The 22,618-nt window shown below is 41.4% G+C and overlaps 2 protein-coding genes across 7 annotated transcripts in view; one reads left to right on the forward strand and one right to left on the reverse strand.

Moving 5' to 3' along the window:
• The window catches only part of ACAD9 (acyl-CoA dehydrogenase family member 9), a 35,692-nt gene that overhangs the window by 12,113 nt on the left and 961 nt on the right, over window positions 1-22,618 (forward strand). For both annotated transcript variants that reach the window (XM_020798485.3, XM_078385390.1), the window contains exons 7-17: window positions 1,598-1,772; window positions 4,198-4,271; window positions 6,846-6,921; window positions 9,699-9,769; window positions 10,029-10,148; window positions 11,238-11,366; window positions 16,960-17,039; window positions 17,734-17,869; window positions 20,684-20,761; window positions 21,208-21,336; window positions 21,957-22,029. In XM_020798485.3, coding sequence (XP_020654144.3) covers window positions 1,598-1,772; window positions 4,198-4,271; window positions 6,846-6,921; window positions 9,699-9,769; window positions 10,029-10,148; window positions 11,238-11,366; window positions 16,960-17,039; window positions 17,734-17,869; window positions 20,684-20,761; window positions 21,208-21,336; window positions 21,957-22,029 — 1,141 coding nt within the window. The remainder of the gene's footprint in view (window positions 1-1,597; window positions 1,773-4,197; window positions 4,272-6,845; window positions 6,922-9,698; window positions 9,770-10,028; window positions 10,149-11,237; window positions 11,367-16,959; window positions 17,040-17,733; window positions 17,870-20,683; window positions 20,762-21,207; window positions 21,337-21,956; window positions 22,030-22,618) is intronic.
• CFAP92 (cilia and flagella associated protein 92 (putative)) overlaps window positions 15,695-22,618 on the reverse strand; it is a 116,201-nt gene continuing 109,277 nt past the window's right edge. For all 5 annotated transcript variants that reach the window (XM_078385363.1, XM_078385364.1, XM_078385362.1 and 2 more), the window contains 3 exons: window positions 21,775-21,823; window positions 16,577-21,650; window positions 15,695-16,090 (listed from right to left, as the gene is read on the reverse strand). In XM_078385363.1, the coding sequence (XP_078241489.1) occupies window positions 21,578-21,650; window positions 21,775-21,823 (122 nt within the window). In that variant the 3' untranslated portion in view covers window positions 15,695-16,090; window positions 16,577-21,577. The remainder of the gene's footprint in view (window positions 16,091-16,576; window positions 21,651-21,774; window positions 21,824-22,618) is intronic.

The following is a 22,618-nucleotide window of genomic DNA, read 5'->3' on the forward strand; positions in this document are numbered from 1 at the left end:
GGATGGAATACCCACATGGGCACAGCTGGGAGAGAGCTAATTCTCCATCTGCACCCACCCAGGTCTCAGTTATACAGGCCAGAATGGCTCTCACATCCTCAATAAGCTCATAATAAGGTGAACATTCCCTCTAATTTTCAGCCTTGCTCGCAGCTGGAACCAAAGGAACTGAAAATTATTGCTGTCAGGGCACAGATTGATTGATTGATTGATTGATTGATTGATTGATTGATTGATTTATATACAGCCCATCTAGAATGTGTCTCTCTGGGTGGTTTACATATAACATAAAAATAAACTGAGGTAAAATCCAAATTAATCACAGAGTCCAAGATGGGGAAAGGAAAAAGAGAAAGAGAGAAAAGGAAAAAGAAGATAGGCTGGGTATTGGCTGTAGAGAAGGCCTGCATGTATAGCCATGTCTTCAAGCTAATCTTGAAGGCCCTCAGCAAGGGAGCCAGGCGGATCTCTACAGGTAAGTTGTTCAGAGGTGTGGCGCCACTACCAAGAAGGCCTGATTTTTAGTTTTTTCCCACCAAGCCTCTCTTGGCGTTAGGCCCCTCAGCCGCCCAGCCTGACTGGAGTGGGTGATACTGTTAGAACTGGGCAGAAGAAGGCACCCTGCCAGCTATTGAGGGCCTAAACTGGATGAGAAAGGCTGCACGGGGGCGGGGGAGCAGAGTCACGCACCTTAGAGAGAGCCGTCTTCTAAACTGACCTGGCATTCATCAGCAGATCTGTTTAGAATAAGCTCAAAGTACAATGGTGCCTCGTTTAACAATTTTAATTGGTTCAAAAAAAAATCATCGCTATGGGAAAACATCGCTAAGCGAAACGCGGTTTCCCATAGAAATGCATTGAAAGCCGGATAATCCGTTCCAATGGGAACGGATTGCCGTCCTCAAGCGGAAATCGCCATAGGAAACATCGCTAAGCGAAACGCGGTTCCCCAATTGAAATGCATTGAAACTTATTCAATGCATCTGAATGGGGAAAAAAAATTACAACAAATTTAAAAAGAGTCAGAACAAAGTCAAATTAGTTTAACAAAGGGTTTATTAAGTGCACTTATGATTTCAAGCATTCTAAACATTTTTAAACATATAAAAAACAGCCAACATGAGGCTGTCAAAACCATCATTAAGCGAAACTGGGACCCAAACTGTCATTGCTATGCCAAGCATGGTCCCAAACATCGCTATGCGAAAATCGCCCATAGGGAAAATCATTAAACGGAGCGCAAGATCGCTCCGAAAAAGCCATCGCTAAGGAAATTCGTCGTTAAACAAAGTGCTCGTTAAGCGAGGCACCACTGTATAAGCTCTAATTGTCAGCTCCTCTTGTGCACGCAACTTTGCTCCTGTGTGCACACACGACTCTCCACATCCGTACGCAGGGTTCCATTGTGACTGGAACCTAAGGGATTGAACATGGTAGCTGCACAGAGGAGGAAGAAAGCCGCGCAGAGGGAGGCAAAGACGCACGCCCACATGCGCCTGGCTTAGACAGAACCTTGGATAAGCCTAATTGCTAGTATTACACCAGATATTATTATTCCTTTTCAAATAGAACAAGTACCTTTTTCTTTTAATTGCAGATATGGATCTCAAATGGTGGCATTGCAGATATCTTTACTGTATTAGCAAGAACTGAGATTGTTGACAAGGATGGCACAGTAAAAGACAAAATCACTGCTTTCATTGTGGAAAGAGCTTTTGGTGGAATCACTAATGGGAAGCCTGAGGACAAGCTTGGCATTCGTGGATCTAATAGTAAGGATTCCATTAACCCTGCTTTAGAGAGAGTCCTTTTTGTTCAAGAAGATTCTTGGGTCAGCTGCATTTTCTAAAATTTGCAGGGCAGACCCTTTCTGGCAAAAAAAATGAATCGTTTCTGAGCATGAATATTCATTTTGGTTGTTTAGTAGCTTGCTAGTATTTGCTGTCATGTGCACTTCAAGGGTGCAAGTACTGCAACAGTTTAAAGATACAGTGGGGTCTTGACTTGAGAACTTAATCCGTATTGGAAGGCGGTTCTCAAGTCAAAAAGTTCTCAGGTCAAATCTGCATTTCCCATAGGAATGCATTGAAAACCATTTGATCCGTATCTGCTCTTTTCCGTCCATAGAAACTAATGGGAAGCTGCTATTCTGCCTTCGACCACTAGAGGGGGGATATTTTGTTTCTTTTTTTCTTAGGTCAAGAAAGATTCAGGGAAGGCAGGGAAAATACAGTCCAGGCAGTACAGTACCAGGCAGTCCGAAGACTGTCTCCCAATCCACTCTCTAAACGCTGGGAGGAGTGAGGAAGCAGACAGGCACCCTTTTCACTGGCCAACAGTTAACTGAAAGTTCAAATTTTGCACTTTCCCTGCCTCCCACGTGGTTTTTTTTTAGTTCTTAACTCAAATCTAAGTATGTAAGTCAAGTCAGTATTTTCCTATGAGAGCGGTTCTTAAGTCAAAATGTTCTTAACTCAAGGCATTCTTAAGTCAAGACCCCACTGTAGTTCAAGGGAACACTGGTGTTCCCAGTGCCCAAGGAATGCCGAACACCTTGCTCCCATCCCGACAGTCTTTCTGATCTAACAAAAGCAAGTTGAATTGGCATTTAAACATTTTCTTTTTTTAAGTACTTCATTATTATGGTTGTTGCTGCTGTTGTTCCAGGCAAACATAAAGTGCATTGCTGTAAACAGAGATAGTTGTTACTAAGAAATGTATCGCAATAGCCAGTCAGACATCTCCAGGAACACCTGCAGCTGGTATGCTAGCTTTAACTGTGCAAAGTAATCATCACTACCAAAATGTGGGCATTCAGGCTCACAGTTGAGTACAGGAATACACTCAACCTATGAGTTTTCAGGGAAGTTTAACCCCATCCAGCACAAGTCACAGTTGCTATTCCTTAATCTGCCTTTTGACCAACTAAGAGTATATAGTTTTTCTGGATTAAGATTCATCTTGTTCACCTGCATGCGTTCCATTACTAACTTCACACACTGGTTTAACCCTTCCTTAGGTTTAGAAAGAAAGATTAGAGTTGGATTTCATAAGTGTACTAGTGTGACCAAATCTGAACTCTGGAATATTCTCAGTAGGTTCATGTGTAATTTAAACTGCATTTATATTTATATTTCTTTATTTGAAATATGTTTAGCCAGCCTTTCTCCTTGAAAAGGACCCAGGGTGTCTTACAACAATGAAAGACAATATATAGAGTTGAAAACAATGAGTATACAATAGTGGTTAACATCATTAAAAGACAATATTTAAAACTACAAACAATAAAGAGGCATCTTACATCATTAACACACAATGTTAAGGCAAAGATCAATTAGTATACAAACGTGTTTTTTAAAAATGCCACTCTGAGAAATGGAGAACTTATGCAACAGGACAAAACCTTGAAGGATCCCACATATGGTGGAATTGAGAGAAGACCTTTTCCTGAATATGTCAAAGATAAGGAGTTGGATTATATGGGAAGATAAAGCTCTTCACTGGCAGCCAGTGAAGCTGCTGCAAGAAGGGAGTTATACAGTTCTTTTGACAGTCAGCAATCTGGCTGCAGCACTCTGAACAAGCTGAAGTTTCTAAATGTTCTTCAAAGGCAGGCCCACATACAGCACATTGACGTAATCAAAAGAAGATGTAACTAAGGCATTTGCACTGTAACTAAGTCGGACATTTCCAGAAATGGGCGCACCTCATGTTAAATCAAATGTATTCTAGCATGCAGTGCTAGAAAAAGGATTATTTGTGCTTCTTTGTATAACAAATACTGTCTGTTAACATTTTCCCCAAAACATAAGTCCCGGCTTCTTAAAATTTGACTTGTAGAAAAGGAGATGGAGTTAGCAGGGAAGCCATGGTTAGGGTGGAAAGAGGTGAAATTGCATTACAACCCCCAGCCCACCTCAGGTTTTTTCGCCTTTGAGAATGTGCATTGATTTAGAGTTCTCAAATCCCATTTTACTATATTTCACCATAGGTTGGTAAGTGTCAAATCTGGATAAAGGGGAGATGCAGGAAACTGTCTGGCAAAGAAGGTTGGCAGGACCATTTAAGACTGGGATGGTGTGAGCGCTGTGTCTCATGTTTGGGCTCACTCCCAGGCTAGAAACCTCCTTTCATTTCACTTCTTAGAATGTAGCATTCATTAAATCAGTGGTTCCTAAAAGACTCTTTATGTTGCAGCTTGTGAAGTGCACTTTGAAAACACAAAAGTTCCAATAGAAAATGTTATTGGAGAAGTTGGAGGAGGATTTAAGGTAAGATGATGATAATAATAATAGCTGCCTTGGGTAGTTTTTAAGGAGAAAGGCAGGATGGATGGATGGGTGGATTCTCTACCTTTAGCTGTATGTAAAAGATGGTGGAGAAAGGGAAAGTAAAACTTGTTAGTATGAAGTGATATTTTGATGAGTAATAACAAAGCAAAGCAAGAGAGGAAGGTTCTGCTAGCTGTAAAATCGGCTATTCACTTAATGCTTGTGATTGATTAAAACTTAAAAGAACGAATGAGTTTTTAATTTGTGTATCATGTTTGAACAGTGAAGCTTTGTAGCGAGACATCAGCAGTAGCAGCTTCAAGCTGTAAAATGGCCGCCCCCTGACAACTCACCAGAGTCTAATGATCTCTTGGAAACAATAAGACCAAGTCGATTGCAAGTTCTAATGTTTCTCTCATTTTACTTGTTTGTATATAGCAATACAGATAGCTGTTTACCTCTTTATACACTAATGGATATTTTCTCATTCTGATTCAGTTCTCAAAGTCTCATTCAGTGTGAACTAGAAATGTCAATAAAATTATTTTCCAAATCCTTTAAAATACTGTACTAATGCACACGATTTGTCAAGCAGCTGCAGCCCACAGGAATGTCAGTTTTCTAGTATGAAGGTATGCGAGGGTACAAGACCAAGAACCTGTAATTCTGATTGATTTTGTACTTGTAACAATCAACACAACTAATAGTGTTTTACATGCTGTAATGTAATGTCTGAGATTTCATGTTATTTCCAGGTTATGAAAATGCTTTCAGTAATTGGCACCGAGATACACGAGGAAGAGGCTTATTTCTTTTGTACTATCTCCATAATACTTGCTGTTGTAGTTCACTGAGGTTAGAGTTTTGCAAGACCTGTAAAAATCAGCCAAGTCAGCCTACATGATATGTTTAGGAAGATGAAACTCACCGTCGTATAGGAGAGTACCTGCGTACATTTGGTCTGTCATGTGGGCATTCACCCTTGATGGCCTTGGCCTCTGGTTATCCTTCCAACAACCTTCCCCTCCTTCAGCTTCACCACCCTTGGCTGTCTCTTGTGACTGTGTTCAGTTTCCCTTGGTGCTGCTTATGCCTGGAGCTGCCTCCCAGAATATCTTTGTGCAGCCACTTCCCTTAGATCCTTCCTCGGAAAAGACCTGTTCTGTGAAGTGCTTGGGTCATTACCTAGGTCTTTTCACTTAATGCAATTAAGCCAAATAACACGTAATTAATGTTTACCCATGCCTCCCATTTTCCCTCTCCTCTGTCTCCTTCTGTTTTTGATGATTAGCTCTTTGGGGTAGGAACCTGTTATACCGTGATTATGCAAACCAGAATTACAGGCTTGCAGTCTATCGCTTAGGGTGCAGACATGTCTTCAGCGTATTACGGTGATTCCACAGTGAAGTGCAGGAATTGTTTATGAGAAGGCAACAAGGATATCCTTACTAAGACAGAATAAGAGGGCGTTGCCCACTCTGCTGAAGACCTCCAACAACTCATGAAGCGTTTCAGCAAGGCCTGCCAAGACTTTGGACTAACAATCAGCCTGAAGAAAACACAAGTCATGGGCCAGGGCGTGGACTCACCTCCTTCCATTACCATCTCTACACAAGAATTGGAGGTTGTTCATGACTTTGTGTACCTTGGCTCAACCATCTCTGACACCCTCTCTCTGGATGTCGAGCTGGATAAACGCATTGGCAAAGCAGCCACCATGTTCTCTAGACTCACAAAGAGAGTATGGCTCAATAAGAAGCTGACGACACATACAAAGATCCAAGTCTATAGAGCCTGTGTCCTAAGCACACTCCTGTACTGCAGCGAGTCCTGGACCCTTTGTGCACGGCAGGAGAGGAAGCTGAACACGTTCCATATGCGTTGCCTCCGACGGATTTTTGGCATCACCTGGCAGGACAAAGTCCCAAACAGAGTAGTCCTAGAACGAGCTGGAATTTTCAGCATGAATACATTGCTGAAACAGCGACGTCTACGTTGGCTTGGGCACGTCGTGAGAATGGCTGATGGTCGGATTCCAAAGGACCTCCTGTATGGAGAATTAGTGCAGGGAAATCGCCCCAGAGGGAGACCACAGCTGCGATACAAGGACGTCTGCAAGCGAGATCTGAAGGCCTTAGGAATAGACCTCAACAGATGGGAAACCCTGACATCTGAGCGTTCAGCCTGGAGGCAGGCACTGCATCGTGGCCTCTCCCAATTTGAAGCGACCCTTGCCCAGCAGGCCGAGGCAAAGAGGAAATCACAAAAGCAGCAAAACCAGGGAGCTGGACAGGGGACAGATTGGATTTGTCTTCAGTGTGGAAGGGATTGTCACTCTCGAATTGGCCTCCTCAGCCACACTAGACGCTGTTCCAAGTCCTCCACACAGAGCACGCTACCATAGTCTTTCGAGACTGAAGGATGCCTAATGAAGAAGTGTACTATCCCTACCAAGAGCAGAGTGAGCGGAAATCCTGTTTAAATGGGTAATGCTGATGTGCAGCCTCTTGTTTAAAGGAAAAATGTTTTATCTTTTGAAGTTTCCTGTACAAATACTGTTACTTTTCTTTGCAGGTTGCTATGAATATTTTAAACAGTGGAAGATTTAGCATGGGCAGTGGATGTGCAGGAATGATTAAGAAATTGATTGGTAAGTCTGAGCCTGCTACGTTGCTGGGTGGAGTGAAATTTTTCAGTTGTTTAGGCATCTGGCTGCAGAGACAGAGGTTGGGAGTTCAATTCCCCCCCCCCCCGTGCCTCCTTGACAGGGGCGGGAGTCGATGATCCATAGGGTCCTTTCCAGCTTTGCAGTTCTAAGATTACTAGATCGCTAGATTAATCTCTCTCTTCCTATGAAAAAAGCTGATTTCTAAACAAAACTTACTGCCATAGTATAAACATTAGTTAATTACAAATTTTGGTCCTAGCCCTAGGAAGAAAAAGCATTTCCATTCTTTGTCATTGGTGTCTGATGGAAATTTTAATTCATACATTTATGTAAGCCTGCCCACCATGATTTTAGATAAAAATTGGCTGACACAGATTAGTTGATTGAAAGAAACTAAATAGGCTTTCAGAAATAGTAATTTCTGAAGTAATGACTGAAGTTCTGTTTTGTAAGTAATGCCACATAAGGCTGATAACTAGTAATGGGGTTGTTAGAATTTGTGGACTACAGCCCGCAGAAACCTGCAGGGATCCCCCTGGGCAGACGTCTGGAGTTGGGGCGGGGGTTTAATCTCTGATGTTTTCTCAAGCTAATAAATTCAGACTCAGGCAGCCATTCTCATTCTCTGGGAAAGACAAGCAAGGTGGATAGGTGGGACTAAGTTTTGAAGAAGCTACAAGAGTTACTGGTATAAGTATTGTTGTTTTTGAGAGACTTCCTCTAGGGAGCCTTACGGGCAGAGATTACTATGCCCATTAATCCCTTGTAGGTCCCAAAGAGTTGAGCTCTGTCCTGAAAATGGATGCTGGCGTCTGTATTTATTAGCTTAAGAACTTGAAGACACATTTCTTGATGAAAGCTCCCAGAAGCCTGGCTGGGGAAATTTCTGTAGACATCTGGACACTGTAATCCACAAATTCCAAAAAAATCCATGCCTACTGATGGCATCAGCAGCCACAGCAGGATTTTTTGGAAATAAAATATTTTTGATTTCCCCGCAACCTAACACTCCCGTAGGATCCCTTTCTTCATGAGTAAGCCCTTGGAGGCCACAGGATGGGGGGGGGGTCTTAATTCTGAAAATTGCTGCCACCAGGATGACTTTGCTTCTGGTGGTGATTTTCAAAAATCAGAGGCTTCCCCTGCTTGCCCATGACAAAAGGGATTCCATGAAAGCCTCAGGACATTTAGGGGTGGGAAACTGGAAATATTCTGTTTCTAGAAGATACCGTGGCTCATAATGTCATCATCAGTTTTATGTGGTGTAACTTATGAAAAAGAATTTCAGGCAATATGTGTACCTGTTCCTTCAGTATTTTAGAAATAGGCAGTTGAGCAAAAGGAATAACACTTGAAATGCCTGTAGACCTCTGGAGCATCAATATACAGTGGTGCCTCGCATAACGATGTTAATTGGTTCCAAAAAAAACATCGCTATGTGAAACCATCGCTATGTGAAACACCATTTCCCATAGGAATGCATTGGAAACCGGTTAATCCGTTCCAATTGGAACGGATTGCCGTTGTTAAGCGAAAAAACCCATAGGAAACATCGCTAAGCGAAACAATGTATCCTCCATCGGAATGTATAGAAGCTGACTCAATACGTTTTAATGGCTTTGCGAAGTCAATTTTTGCAAAATTAAGTGTGTCATAAAAGGGTCAAAAATGGTTTTAAATGCTTGGATTAGCTTCTGCACCCTCTAAAATGGATGCAAAAGTTAATTTGGCTTTGATCTGACTTTTCATTAATTTATGGTGAATTTTCCCCCCCCAACTTTTGACAGCTGTCAAAATCTGACAGCTCCATTATTTCCTATGGGGGAAGAAAAAATTCACAAAAAATTAATGAAGACTCAGCAACTGTTCTAAATTCTTGGGTTCGTTAGAGGACGCCCTAAGTTGTGTGCAAACCTGATTTGGCTTTGATCTGAACTTTCGTTAATTTTTTGTAAATTGTTTTCTCCCCCATAGGAAAGCATGGAGCTGTCAGATTTTGACAGGTCCATTGGTTCCTATGGGCCAAAAAAAAAAATTCACAAAAAATTAACGAAAAGTCAGATCAAAGCCAAATCAGGTTTGCACATGACTTAGGGGGTCCTCTAACGAATCCAAGCATTTAGAACCGTTTTTGACCCTTCTAAGACACTTTTTTAATTGGAAAAAAAACATCGTTAAGTGAAACAGGGGACCTGAAATCGCATTCGTTATGCGAAGCATGGTCCCAAACTTCGCTAAGCGAAAATCGCCCATAGGAAACATCGTTATGCGATGCATATTATTTTCTAAAAAAACACATCGTTATGCGAATTCATCGCTAAACGAGGCAATCGTTAAGCGAGGCACCACTGTACTTCTAAGTTTCTCATTAAGGCATATTTGAGCTGTTAGATATAGAAATGGTTTAGTAAATGGTCATCTTTAGTGAAAGGAGGTGTGTGTAATTAATTCCTAAATGTCACTATGGAGAGTGAGAATTGATTTGATTCACAGTCTGGTAGGTAAGTTTGGCATTAAAATTTATATCTTTGGGGGGTTTTTTTATTTGACTTAAGAAACTTTGCAGTCTAGAATAGAAGTGGTAGTGACAACACAGGAAATGGATATTCACATGATGGTGCACTACGGTTGCCCATTTTCATGATGGGACCCAGATGTGTTTTATTTCCAAAATGAGTCCTAAAACTTGAATGTTGATTAACTCTTTGACCCTCTCTCTCTCTCTCTCTCTCTCTCTCTCTTTTTCTCTTTTTAAAAAGAAATAACAGCACAATATGCTTGTACGAGGAAACAGTTTAATAAGAAGTTGAGTGAATTTGAATTAATTCAGGTAATTCAGAGAGTATATGGGTTTGATTTGCTATTTGGAATAATTTGGGGGGTTAATAAGAACATGAAAAACTTTCACTGCATATAGATATAGTAACAATAATCCATAGGAGAAGTGACTAAATATGCTCAATTTTGTAAGACTGATACACTGTGTATTCGGCATCCTTTGTCTGAAAACAAATAATGACTAGCCTCTTGAAGTGAGTGGTTGCAAGAGATTCCACTCTGAATGGCATCTCACTGTTCTCTTTTTTCAGGACAAGTTTGCCCTTATGGCTCGGAAAGCCTACGTAATGGAAAGCATGGCCTATCTCACTGCAGGAATGATGGATAGGCCTGGGATATCAGATTATTCTATTGAAGCAGCCATGGTTAAAGTAAGCTTTACTGAAATGTACTAATGGTGAAAGCTACAAATAATCAGTACGGTGTTTGTCAAATTGTAAAAGTTATAGAAAAAGATGACCTTATTTTTATGTGCTTCCTCTTCCCCTTTTTTGTTTGAACGCAGTCCAGTTGGTCAACAATTTTATATAAATCCTATTAAATGCATTTGAAACATGACTGCCTCTATGAGGATACAGTATTGCACTAAGGTGAAAGCAAAACTAAGCTGCAAGCAATCAAAGAGAGTTAGAGAAGGATACTTGCGAGTGTTCAACCAATGCCATATGTCAGGGCTCAGCTGGCGCTTCCAGAAGTAACTAAGGAGTGACCACCTTGGGAAGGGAGGCCCCACTGTTATCACTGGACATGGCCGAGAGTCTTCCCCATATAGGCTGATAGGTGGAGCTTCTCCAGGAAGTTCCTCAGGCCAGACTGAGATTGCAAGCAGGAAGTCTACCCTACCATGCAGGCAACCTTTTTTGTAGTGCATATCATATTGAACTAATAGTGAACTCAGTTCTTAGACTGCCACTCCTGTTGTAGCCAAATAAGCATCATGAGAGGGAATTATCAGCAGGTGTAAATTTTGCAAAAGTACAAAAAGGAGATTGGAGAAGAAACCATAGGCAGAAAGTGCAATCCAGTGTGAACAGAGTATGTTTGGTGGGCACAAAAGTCTGACCAACTGGGATGAGTAGGGAGGGAATGGAGAAGAACAGAGTATTTTAGAAGATGGCTTGGTTCGTTGATTAGAACATTGAATAGAACTCCATACTGCAACTTTTTGTTGTAGGTCTCTTCTGCTTGGATCATCTCTGAATCTGAAATGTGTGGATTTAGTCCCATAGGTTGAGGGGTCAAAACTGGGTCGCATCTGTGCTTATATTCTCCTGCCGCTAATAACTGCTGAATATTTTGATGCTCTCCTTTGTTGATCCTGCTATGCTTTTTTGTGCTTAGCTTCAACCTTCATTTACAAGCTATGTTGAAGTATGAGAACATTTGAATTGACTCATTTTGTATTTCCTGGGTGAACATATGTAGGAATAACAAGAATTATTTCAACTATTTCTTGGCAGGTGTTTAGTTCTGAAGGTGCATGGGACTGCGTAAGTGAAGCTTTACAAATTCTTGGAGGACATGGTTACATGAAAGCTTATCCATATGAACGTTATCTCCGAGATAGCAGGATACTTATGATTTTTGAGGTAAATGTGAATGCTTCTCCTATGAATTCTGTCTGCTCTCAGAGGGGGCAGGCATATGGAATTGCAGGAGCCATTTGAGTGTCTTTCGAGCCAAATTGATGGAATCATGTGAGTCATTACTTTTGTGATAAACAGATTAACTGGCAAAATGGTTATTTTAATGGAAATATTTGGAAAGCTGGCTCATTTTTGTATGTACCAGTGTTAAAGTGAACCATTCTAAATGTGATTTATGCTACATAAAATTTGATATACTTAATTCAAAAGAAAATGCATTTATAGCCCACTATGTAAGAAATGCTGGTCTCAGCTGTACCACACATTTTGGTGTAGCTCTCTCCTAGGAAAATGTGAAAGGTTTTGGACTGACATTGCAGTATAAGCAAATCCATATGATGTAAACTGTTTCTTGTATTTGTGAGCAATTTGGACTGCAGCCTAAAAAGCTTAAGCATATATAAATGCTTATGGATAGGAACTATTGGTGAAAAATTTTGTAAGTGGGAAAATATTGTCAGCATTTAAATATAAAATTATGTATATGTATGTTATAATAACACAGAGTTTGGAATTGTGAATGTAATAGTCAGAAATTAAACTGTAAATTGTCATTTTGTAAGAGAAATGCCTAATGTACTGTACTGTAGTTAGGATTTGATGAGAAATGCAGTGTTAGAAAACTTTTTAATTTTTTTATTTATTTATTGTCCACCCTCTATGACAGCGGGGGTCCTTTGAACATCTGAGTGATTATGGGTAGGAGATATGGTGATGGCACAGTTCCTACTCATTTCAGAAGAACGGTGAACAGATGTTTGAAGGCTGTTCACTGTTCTGGCACTGTGACCAACCATCAGTCTCAAGGTAGTCAGATCAGCTGTCCCTGCACTCTAAATCTGGTGCTGTTGAATGCCAGGTCTGTATCCAACAAATCCCAGATTATCTAAGACTTTATTCTGGAGGAGGATGCACACCTGGCATGCATAAACGAACCTTGGATGGGCAGGGAATGGGTGTTCCCTTGACTCTTGCCTGTCCTCCCAGTTATGCAGTCCAGCACCAGAGTGGGGGGGGGGAGTAGCCATTGTTTCTAGAAACACCCTGGAGGTTGTTAGGTGCTCTACGGTGGTGAAGCCAGACCCGGAGGCCCTCCACGTGTCTGTTGTGGCCAGGGATGGTATTGGGATCATGCTAGGTTACCGCGCTTCCCACAACCCAGGCATTTCCTTACCAGAACTGGCGGATTTGTCTCTGTGGCACTGTTGGAATCACCGAGGCTTCTGGTCTTGGGTGATTTCAACATCCATGCGGAGGCAGAGGTTTCTGTTCTGGCTCTTGAGTTCTTTGATACCATGGCTTCCTTGGACATTTCCCAGCATGTTAATGGCCCCACACACGTAGGTGGTCACACACTAGACTTGGTGTTCTCCACTGAGCGAAGTGAGTGTGGTCTCATGGTCAGTTCCCTTGTCATGGTTCGATCACCACCTAATAAAATCTAAGCTTTCAGTGGTTTTCCCTCCCTGCAGGCAGCAGAGACCTATTTTAATTTTCCGTCCTTGAAGGCTACTGGATCCTATAAGATTCCAGGATTCCATGAGAGGGATTCCGGCTGATCTGACTGGCGCTCCTGTCGAGGCTCTGGTTGATGGCTGGCTTGCTGCTGCCACCAGGACTGTTGACAAGATCGCTCCTAAACGTCCTCTCCATTGCAGAGCTCGGCCTGTGCCCTGGTTTAACCAGGAACTGCGAGCTATGAAGCAAAATAGGAGAAGGCTAGAGTGCATTTGGAGACGGAATCCAATGGATTATAATTGGAAAGCTGTCAGGATCGTGACTAACCACTACCTTACTAAGGTGAGGGCTGTCAGTCGAGCTCACTCCACTGTCCGGATAAACGAAGCTTCAAATCAGCAGGTGGAACTTTTCCATATAGTTCGCGATCTATCCGGAATTAGTCTAAGTGATGGGCCTCCTCCTAATATTCACCTGACCAATTTGCAGCATTTTAAAAATCTAAAGTGGAGGCCATCCTCCGGGAGCTCTCTACTTTTTTGAACATAGTAGATCAAGGAGAGACATCCAGCGCTCTGCCTTGCCTGATGAGACTTGATCTCTTTCAGCCTGTGATGCCAGATATGGTGGACACAGCGCTTGACCACTGTCATGCCACCACCTCCTCCCTTGACCCTTGCCCAGCCTGGCTAATCAAAGCAGCCAGGCCTATAACATCTGAATGGGCCACAGCAATAATTAATGGGTCTTTCCTCAAGGAGACATTCATTAGGTCCATTAGAAAGAAACCAAGTTTGGTGTCAGGCAACACTGTCAATTATAGGACCTTCGCCAATGTTTCTTTCCTTAGCAAAGTGGTAGAGAGGGTGGTGGCTGACCAACTCCAGGCTCTTTTGGATGAAACCAATGCCCTGGATCCATTCCAGTCGAGCTTCAGGCTGCACAATGGTACGGAAACGGCATTGGTCGCCCTGTTTGATGACCTGTTGAAGGAGGCTGACAGGGGCAAAATGTCTTTATTGGTCCTCGATATATCAGCTGCCTCTGATACTGTCGACCATGGTATCCTCCTGGGGAGGCTCTCCGAGCTAGGAGGACTGTCCTCAGAGAGTACAACTTGGGGAGAATGTTTCGGCCCCATGGCGCCTTAATTGTGGGGTTCCACAGGGCTCAGTTATCTCCCCAATGCTGTTTAATATCTACATGAGGCCCCTGGGTGGGGTCATCAGGGGGTGTGGGGCTTCGTGCCATCAGTACGCTGATGACATCCAGCTCAACATCTCCTTTTCTCCAACCACAGTGGATGCCGTTCTGTCCCTTCAGCGCTGCCTGGAGGCTGTACTCCAATGGATGCAGGAGAATGGACTGAGGCTGAACCGGACAAGATGGAGGTCCTGAGGGTGGGTGGCCCCTCCATTGGTGGTTTGGGAAACTCCCTTTCTTTTGGGGGGGTGACTCGTTGCGAAGAGTGAGGTTCACAGTTTGGGGGTCCATCTGGATGTGGCGCTCCCCATGGAAACTCAGTTCGCATCAGTGGTCCACTCTGCCTATTTCCATCTGTGGCAGATTGCCCAGCTGCGTCCCTATATTGATGTTGGGGCGCTCACCACTCTGGTCCATGCGCTTGTAGTCTCAAGATTAATGCGCTCTACGTGGGGCTACCTTTGAGACTGATGTGAAAGCTTCAAATGGTGCAGAATGCAGCAGACAGATTTCTCAGTGGGATGAGAAAATATCAGCATATCTCCCCCACTCTTGCTCCCTTGCACTGGCTGCCCATTTGTTTCCACATTGATTTCAAAGTGTTAATGATGACATATAAAGCCCTAAATGGTTTAGGACCTCGATATCTAGCAGAATGCCTCCTCCCACCTAGATCTACCCGAACCACTCATTCTAGCCAGGAAGGGCAGCTGAGGGGCCGAACGCTGAGGGAGGCCCGGAGAGAAAGAAGAAGAAATTGGGCCTTCTCGGCAGTGGCCCCTCACTTTTGGAACAGTCTCCCTTCAGAGATCTGTCTGGCTCCCTCACTGGGTGCTTTTAAGAGCAAACTTAAGACCTGGCTCTTTAGGCAGGCTTTCCCTCCTGTCATCACTTGAATTCCACCCCCCCTCCATCTTGAACTACATTACTATTGTTGTTTTTTATTTTATTATATTGTTTTTATTCTATTTATTATTGTTAGCCACCCAGAGTAGACTTGAATGAATGAATAAATGAATGAATGAATGAATAAATAAATAAAATAAACAGTACAAAATCAAAACAGTCAAACATGGAAAACATAAAAACCATTTCACTAAAATCCTACACAGGTACTGATCCTCAACCCCCAAAGGCTCTAATAAATAAGTATGCTTTGGCTTGGTGCCCACACCAATCGAGCCTCCAAGGGGAGGCTATTCCACAGTTTGGGCGCTATGGCAGAAAAGCCCTCCCCCATGATTCCACAAAACTGACTGTTCTCAGTAGTTGGACAAGAGGGGAGCCTCCCCAGCAAATCTGAGTGATAGAGCAGGTTTATATAGTGGTTGGAATTTTAAAAAAAAGAGGAGGACTGTCAGGACACATGAAATATGAAAGAGGGTGTCCATCTTGCTGGCCATGCAGAGGACACCAGTGTAAGAGTTACGTAGCGGACTTGGGCATCCTGCCTAACAGTGGCCCGTGTGCTCCATTCAGATTGAGATGCTTGACATTGTGAAGTCCCGCTGTGTGTTTCCCTCCAGTCATCCAAGCTGAGCTGGTCACTTTAGAAACCTTCTGGTTTGCTTGTCAGAACACATCCAAATAAACCTCACAGTGGAAATCACTACTGCCAAGACGTTTATTTTACCAGCAAAATTAGATCAGTGGATGCAGGGCTGTGAATTCATAGCTTAAGATACACAAATCTTAGACAATCAGTCTTACCTCAAGGAAAAGGAAAAGCCTTAAGTGGAAGTTGGCACTCTTTGAGCTGTGTTGTCCACATGCTTTATAATTATGTAGAGTCACACTCCAGGTGTTTGTTAAGGTGAAATCTACTGAATGTGCAGATTCTTCCTTTGACTGGGAGCTGCGTGGGAAAATTAGCTCAGTTTTGATGCTCAGGACTGATGACAGCCATCATATTGTTTGGAGAAATTGAGATCACACTGAATGTCCTCATGGGGTGGCACTGGTTTCTTTTTCACACAGATTTTTCTGGTGAGATGGAGTTAAGGATGCTAGCAAGTGGGAAAAGACAAAGCAGCAAATATTTTAGTCAGCTTGAAGGTTTTTTGTGACATGTTAAAACATTCGAACTGACCACACATAAGCAATCTAAAGGGTCAGTTCCATCTGGGGGGCTCTGCTAACACAGTACCATTGGGTCTGTCAGTTTCTACCTCTCCTAGCGATCAGCTTTAATAGCACACTGTGTGCTGTCGCCTTCTCTTACTGCCACTTGGTGCAGAGCAGTGCGCTACAAAGAATGGTGTTTATAATTAAAGCCAATTGTGTGACATGCATCTGTTTACTTTAGCATCCCCAGTCAATGTATGCAGTAATTTTAATTAGCTTGTTGTTTAGCCATCTGTTCATTTTGAAAGCTTTAATTGCTAAGCAGCACCTGCTTAAAATATACTGTAGCATCATCTTAGTCAATCAGCATTTTTATCTTTTCAAATCAAGCTCTTCAAAAATGTGGGTGCTTTGCTTTCAGAACTTACATAGATATCATTCTCATTTCTCATGATGATCAGCTTTTTCTTTTAGCAGAAAGTTTTGTTTAATACGGTGTTTCAGTTGGCTTTCTTCGTGTATATTTTAGTTGAGTATAACAGAAAAAAGATTTTTTTAAAAATCTTGCAAAACTTTACATACTTATTTTATTCAGCCAATAATAAACATTTTCAGGGAAGGTTACAAAGACTGTCCAGAATTTTTCTTTTGGATAACAAATAATGCCGAAAGCTAAGATTTTTTTTAAATAACATAAGTTATAAGAAGGCTATACAATCCATTAATGTTATCACTATTCTTTTCGGGGGTTTTAATTAATCGTGACTGATCCATGTTCAAGTTGCCTGAAATCAGTCTCTTTCTTTTTCAGGGAACAAATGAAGTTCTGCGAATGTATATTGCTTTGACAGGCATGCAGTATGCAGGAAAGATCTTGACTGACCAAATAAAGTATGTGCTTTTTGGAAATAGCTATTTTAAATGAATGATTACTGAATACAGATTGAAAATTGGTAGCCTGATAAGCACTGAGGGAAGGGTGTGCATCAAAATTAAATCTTAAAGGTATTTAACATGCTTTAGCAAAAATGGAAAATAGGTCTTTTAGTTTTAGAAAGAGCAGGTTACACCTAAAATGTGCTATTACAATTGAAAATTTTGTATGTTTATTGCAGAGTCTTGTATGTATTCAAGAGGATTAATATTTCATTCTGGGAAGGAACCTACTTTAATTTTGCTGTGATAAATTAGTGCTGCCCCATGGGCTTTAGTCTTTTCAGTAAGGAAGACACAAGTTCATTTGGATCAAGACTGTTTGCAGCAGCCCTCATTTCTGGAGGATTTAAGGGTAACATGCTACATTATCCAGAAATCTGTGCTATTGCTGAGTGGTTGTTGCTATCAGCGCAGTAGATAGGTGGCGGGATTCTGCATGTCATTCTACCTATATGGCTTCTCCAATACATTGCAAGACTTAAGGAATAGGTGCAGCTAAGCCCCTCTCACCCATTTGTAAGGAATGAGAAGCAGTCAGAGATACATTTGCAATACTTCAAAGCTTAAGGGAATGATTCAGGAGTTTGGCTGCCATGTCTAAACAATACATAGTAAAATAATGCTTTCTGTCTGTCCTTTAACCCCACAGGGAAATTAGGAAGGGCAGTTTGGGTCATACGTTCAATTTCATTGTAAACCGGCTTCAAGATGAGTTTGGTCGAAAAGTAGATTTTGGTCTTATGAATGAAGATGGGAGAAGTGGAGTGGTGCATCCCAGTCTGCATGTAAGTAGCCCATGCAAATGTGGTAGGGATGTCTAGGCATTTTCTTTCTCGTCCAAATATGAATTTTGGCAGGCATTTTTGGAGTTAGTTCACAGCATCACATCCTCTGCGTAAGATCCGGGAAGGCTGCCTTGTACAAACCAAACCATTTTGGCTGTCATGCTCAGGGTAGCGTGATTGGACTGGGAAAAGCTTCCCAAGATTTTGCATAGAATTTTTTATAGTCATCCCTGGAAATGCCAGGGATCAGAATCCTTCTGTGTGAGAAACATGTGCTTTGGCCCTGAACTGCTGCTCATCAGGTCCCCTTTTGTTTTTAGGATGCTATTTGGATCTTATACGGCTGCTTTTATTGTAGCAGGCTTACTGTTTCCGGTATTAATGTAACTTTTTCTCACTGCTCGGTTAGTCTTTTGTTGTTAATTTGTGAATTAAGGGGGTGGGGAGATGATCTCTGTGAAGTCAGTTTTTCCCATTATAGCCCCACATGCTTCTTGACAAGATGCTTGAGGGGGCGGAGATGTTGAACATATTTGTGGAGTAGAATGAGCATGGAGAAGGTCTTGGTAGAAGATCCCATTGCTGCTCCCTTTCTTCAGCAGAGAGTCACTGTTGGTTCTGTGCCTTGGAGAACCGAAAGCATACTGCCATTAAAGGAGTAGCCCATTGTATTTATTGTTAACTCGTGGTTTTACATCTGTTAATCCCCATGCTCTCTTAGGAGGAGTGAACCAGAACTATTTTTAATAGATAAATACTGTCTGAAATCCTGTTGCTAAACATAGTTACAACAAGAATTAGGCTCATTGAATCTGTGAGGATCTTATGATTCAACTCCTCTGTAAATTCTATTCATTCAATGGGCCTCATCTAGTTTTTACTTACTACATTAAGCAATAGGATTTAAGCCATTGTGTTGGGATATGTTAGTGTCACCTTGGCAGTTGTACACTCACAACTACTATTCAAATGAAGAAAATGATTGCTAATACTTTGAAAATACAAGTACTTGGGAAACCAAGCGGAATCTTTCTAGACCTCCAACCAGTCTCCCTAAGAAAAGGAGTGCCTTTTTGGTTGCTTTATGAAACTGGGCTGTATCAGTTCTATGTCACAGCTTTTCCAAACTGGGAGAATGGGCGGCAAAATGGCAAATGTGTTTCAATATAAGAAAATGTAAAGTAATGCACATTAGGGCAAAAGTAATGCACATTAGGGCAAAAAATCAAAACTTTATTTATCAGCTGATGGGTTCTGTGATCCGTGATGGATCAGGAAAGAGATCCTGGTGTACTGGTGGACAGCTCGATGAAAGTGTCAACCCAGTGTGCAGCGGCAGTGAAGAAGGCCAATTCCATGCTAGGTATCATTAAAGAGGGGATTGAAAATAAAACAGCCAACATTCTAATGCCATTGTACAAAATGCTGGAGTATTGTGTACAGTTCTGGTCACCGCACTTCAAAAAAGACATAGTGAAACTAGAAAAGGTGAAGAGAGAGCAACTAAAATGATGACTGGGCTGGGGCACCTCCCTTATGAGGAAAGGTTACAGCATTTGGGGCTCTTTAGTCTAGAGAAAAGGCACCTGAGGGGAGACATGATTGAGATGTATAAAATTATTCAGGGGAGGGATAAAGTGGATAGAGGGAAGCTGTTTTCCCTCTCACACAATACCAGAACCAGGGAACATCCACTCCAATTGAGTGTTGGGAGAGTGAGAACAGACAAAAGAAAACATTTCTTTACTCAGTGTGTTGTTAGTCTGCGAAACTCCTTGCCACAGGATGTGGTGATGGCATCTGGCCTAGATGCCATTAAAAGGGGATTTGACAGATTCCTTGAGGAAAACTCTATTGCAGATTACAAGCCATGATGGGGATGTATAATCTCCAGGTTTAAAGGGAAGGTACCTCCAAATGCCAGATGCAGGGGAGTGGGATCAGGAGACAGGTATCCAGTTGTCTCATGTGGTCCTAGGGGCATCTGGTGGGGCCACTGTGAGATACAGGAAGCTGAACTAGATGGGCCCTTAGCCTGATCCAGCAGGGCTTTTCTTAAGTTCTTATGTTTATGTTTGTCTCCTTCTGGTTCTCATAGTCTTGAACATACCATCATTCACATTAATTGTATGGTGTGGAGCTTGATCTACAGTACCTTCAGGATTTAGTCACTGATATGTAGAATCTTACAACTACAGAGCTGGAAGGAAACCCCTTGTAAAATTAATCAAAATGTGGGCCTAGTTGAGTGCAATAGTCATCATAAATGATGAATGTTGCTTTTGTTTGAAATGTGTTATTTTGCTAACTGGATCTTAAATGTGTATATTTGCACATACATACAATTTTGAAATTAAGGAACTGCCACTTGGAAAAGGCTGACTCCACAATTTCTCTTAGTGTATCAAATTCTATAGCCTCCTTTTAAAAAGGTCTGCTTGAGAAAAGAATCACAAATCAGAATAGTGTGACTTATTCTATGCAGTTTTTCCAGAATTAGTTAAGTTGTTATTGTACTGCTTCATAAAACCTGTGCCAGATAAATTGTCCTAAATATTCTAGCTCCGAGTTGTCATCTGTGCTCTGGTCCAGTGTAATGAAATCTGCTATAATTGTAAGTCACTCACGAGATGGAGGGGTCTCAGCAATGGAAGTCACAGGTTGAAATTAAGTTCTCGTAGGAGTACTAGTTGGCTATTCAATTGCTTAAGATTTTAAAAATTGCACATATCTGTTTTGCGTGTGTGTGTGTGTGTGTAATTGAGAATGAAAATATACAAAGCCTTTTATGGTTTGTGCTTTTTTGTGTTACAGGAAAGTGCCAAGAAGCTTGAAATGAATGTTTATTATTTTGGAGTAACAGTTGAAGGCTTGCTAAGGAGGTTTGGCAAGGTATTTAGATTCTTACAGGGAGATGAACCAGAAGCTTTCTCTTTCTTCCTTTTCCACCACCCAAAATCATCCAGTTAAAGTGAATGTTTGGAACCACTCTTCTAAAAATCCTCTGAATCACTCCCATGGATAAGACTGTACTTCTGTACACACTCTTGATGGGTTTTAGAAAAGTTGTATAGAAGTATCTTGCATGAATAAACAGAAGATGTATGAAGACCAAATGAAACTATAAAAAGTGTTTTTTCAGTGCCCTGGCTTTTGTGCAGAATCTTTTAGAGTTTAAATCAAATTCAGTCAAATTCTTCACTTGCATATGTGAATTCTGGCAGCAGAGGATTGTTTATCTTGATGTTGGTGGTGACATGCTCTACAATTCCTTAGGCAGTTTGGAATGATGGCTAGTAACCCACTAAAATATGTTTTGTTTTTCTCTTTGCTACTAGACTATTGTGGATGAGCAGTTGGTTCTTAAAAGAGTGGCAAACATGCTCATTAATATATATGCAATGACAGCAGTTATATCCAGAGCTAGTCGATCCATCACCATTGGTTTGCGCAATCATGATCATGAGGTAAGTTTACTTCGTTTTTTTCTCTCCAGTGTCAGCAAGAATGTACAGGCTTTCAGATGTATGGTTGAAAATAAATTCCTGCATAAAAACAATCTTATAAAATCCAGCCCCTTCATTCTTTTCCTCTGGACTCTGAGAACCTATGTAATGCACAGTATAGCCACAGACTTTTTAAACAAAATGACTTCCAGTTCAAGGCTTATGTGTCTGGTGGTGGTGATAAAGGAAAGTTGGCTACCACCTAGCATCCTTTATCTATTGCCCTTCCAAGGGCAAAGGTGGATGGGTGAAACCGTGTTTTTATGAGGAGATGTCTGTAAATAATAAACAAAACAAATTACACAACACCAAAAATGAAGTTTTTCAACTTTTCAGCAATTTTTGTTATAAAACACAATATCGTGAATATAGTAACAAGTAAGAAGGTTCTTATGTTACTTTTTGTGAGCTTCATTCACTGTGTCATTCAGCTGTGGGTCAACAGTCACTGTAAATAAAGGAGGGAAAGAGGGTTAATTTCCACTGACTGGGCAAAACATAGTGGATCTAGAAATGATTTTGCATAGCAGATGTTAGGGTAGAAATAATGCATACTACTAATGATTTAACTAATTTTCTAGGTGTTGCTTGCAAACATTTTCTGCACTGAAGCATTTTTACAGAATAATTATGCAAGGGCGGAGTTGGAGAAAAGTAAGTGTCACAAGTCAAGTCAACTACTAACATGTTATGTTCTGGGATTTCTTAGAAAATAATGACTAAGTATTTAGGTACAGTTTCTATTAATGACCTGGATGAGGAGGTGTGCAGATTACACAGAATTGGGTGGAATAGTTAATACCTTTGAACACAGGAACAAAACTGAAAAATATCTTGATATGCTTGAGAACTGGGTTGAAAACAACAGACTAAAACGTAAAAGGAGAAAGTGTTAAGTTCTATCCTTAACCGAGAAAACATACATAGAATAACAAGATGGGGAATACTTGGCTCAATAATACTACATGGGAGAAGGATCTTGAATTGTTGAAGATCAAAAGGCCTCTGCTATTTTAGGTTGCCTTAATGGAAGTATAGTCTCCAAACCCTGGGAAGTACCAGTTCCCCTCTATATGGCAATGGTTAGGCCTCATCTTGAGTATTGTGTGCAGTTTTGGACACTATATTTTAAGAAGGACGCAGACAAACTGGAACAAGTTCAGAGGAAGGCAATGGGGAAGGATCCAGGGATCCTGGAAACCAGGTCCTATGAGAAAAGACTGAAATAATTAGATATGTTTAG

This window comes from Pogona vitticeps, chromosome 2, assembly GCF_051106095.1.
Source record: "Pogona vitticeps strain Pit_001003342236 chromosome 2, PviZW2.1, whole genome shotgun sequence".
Taxonomy (NCBI): Eukaryota; Metazoa; Chordata; class Lepidosauria; order Squamata; family Agamidae; genus Pogona; species Pogona vitticeps.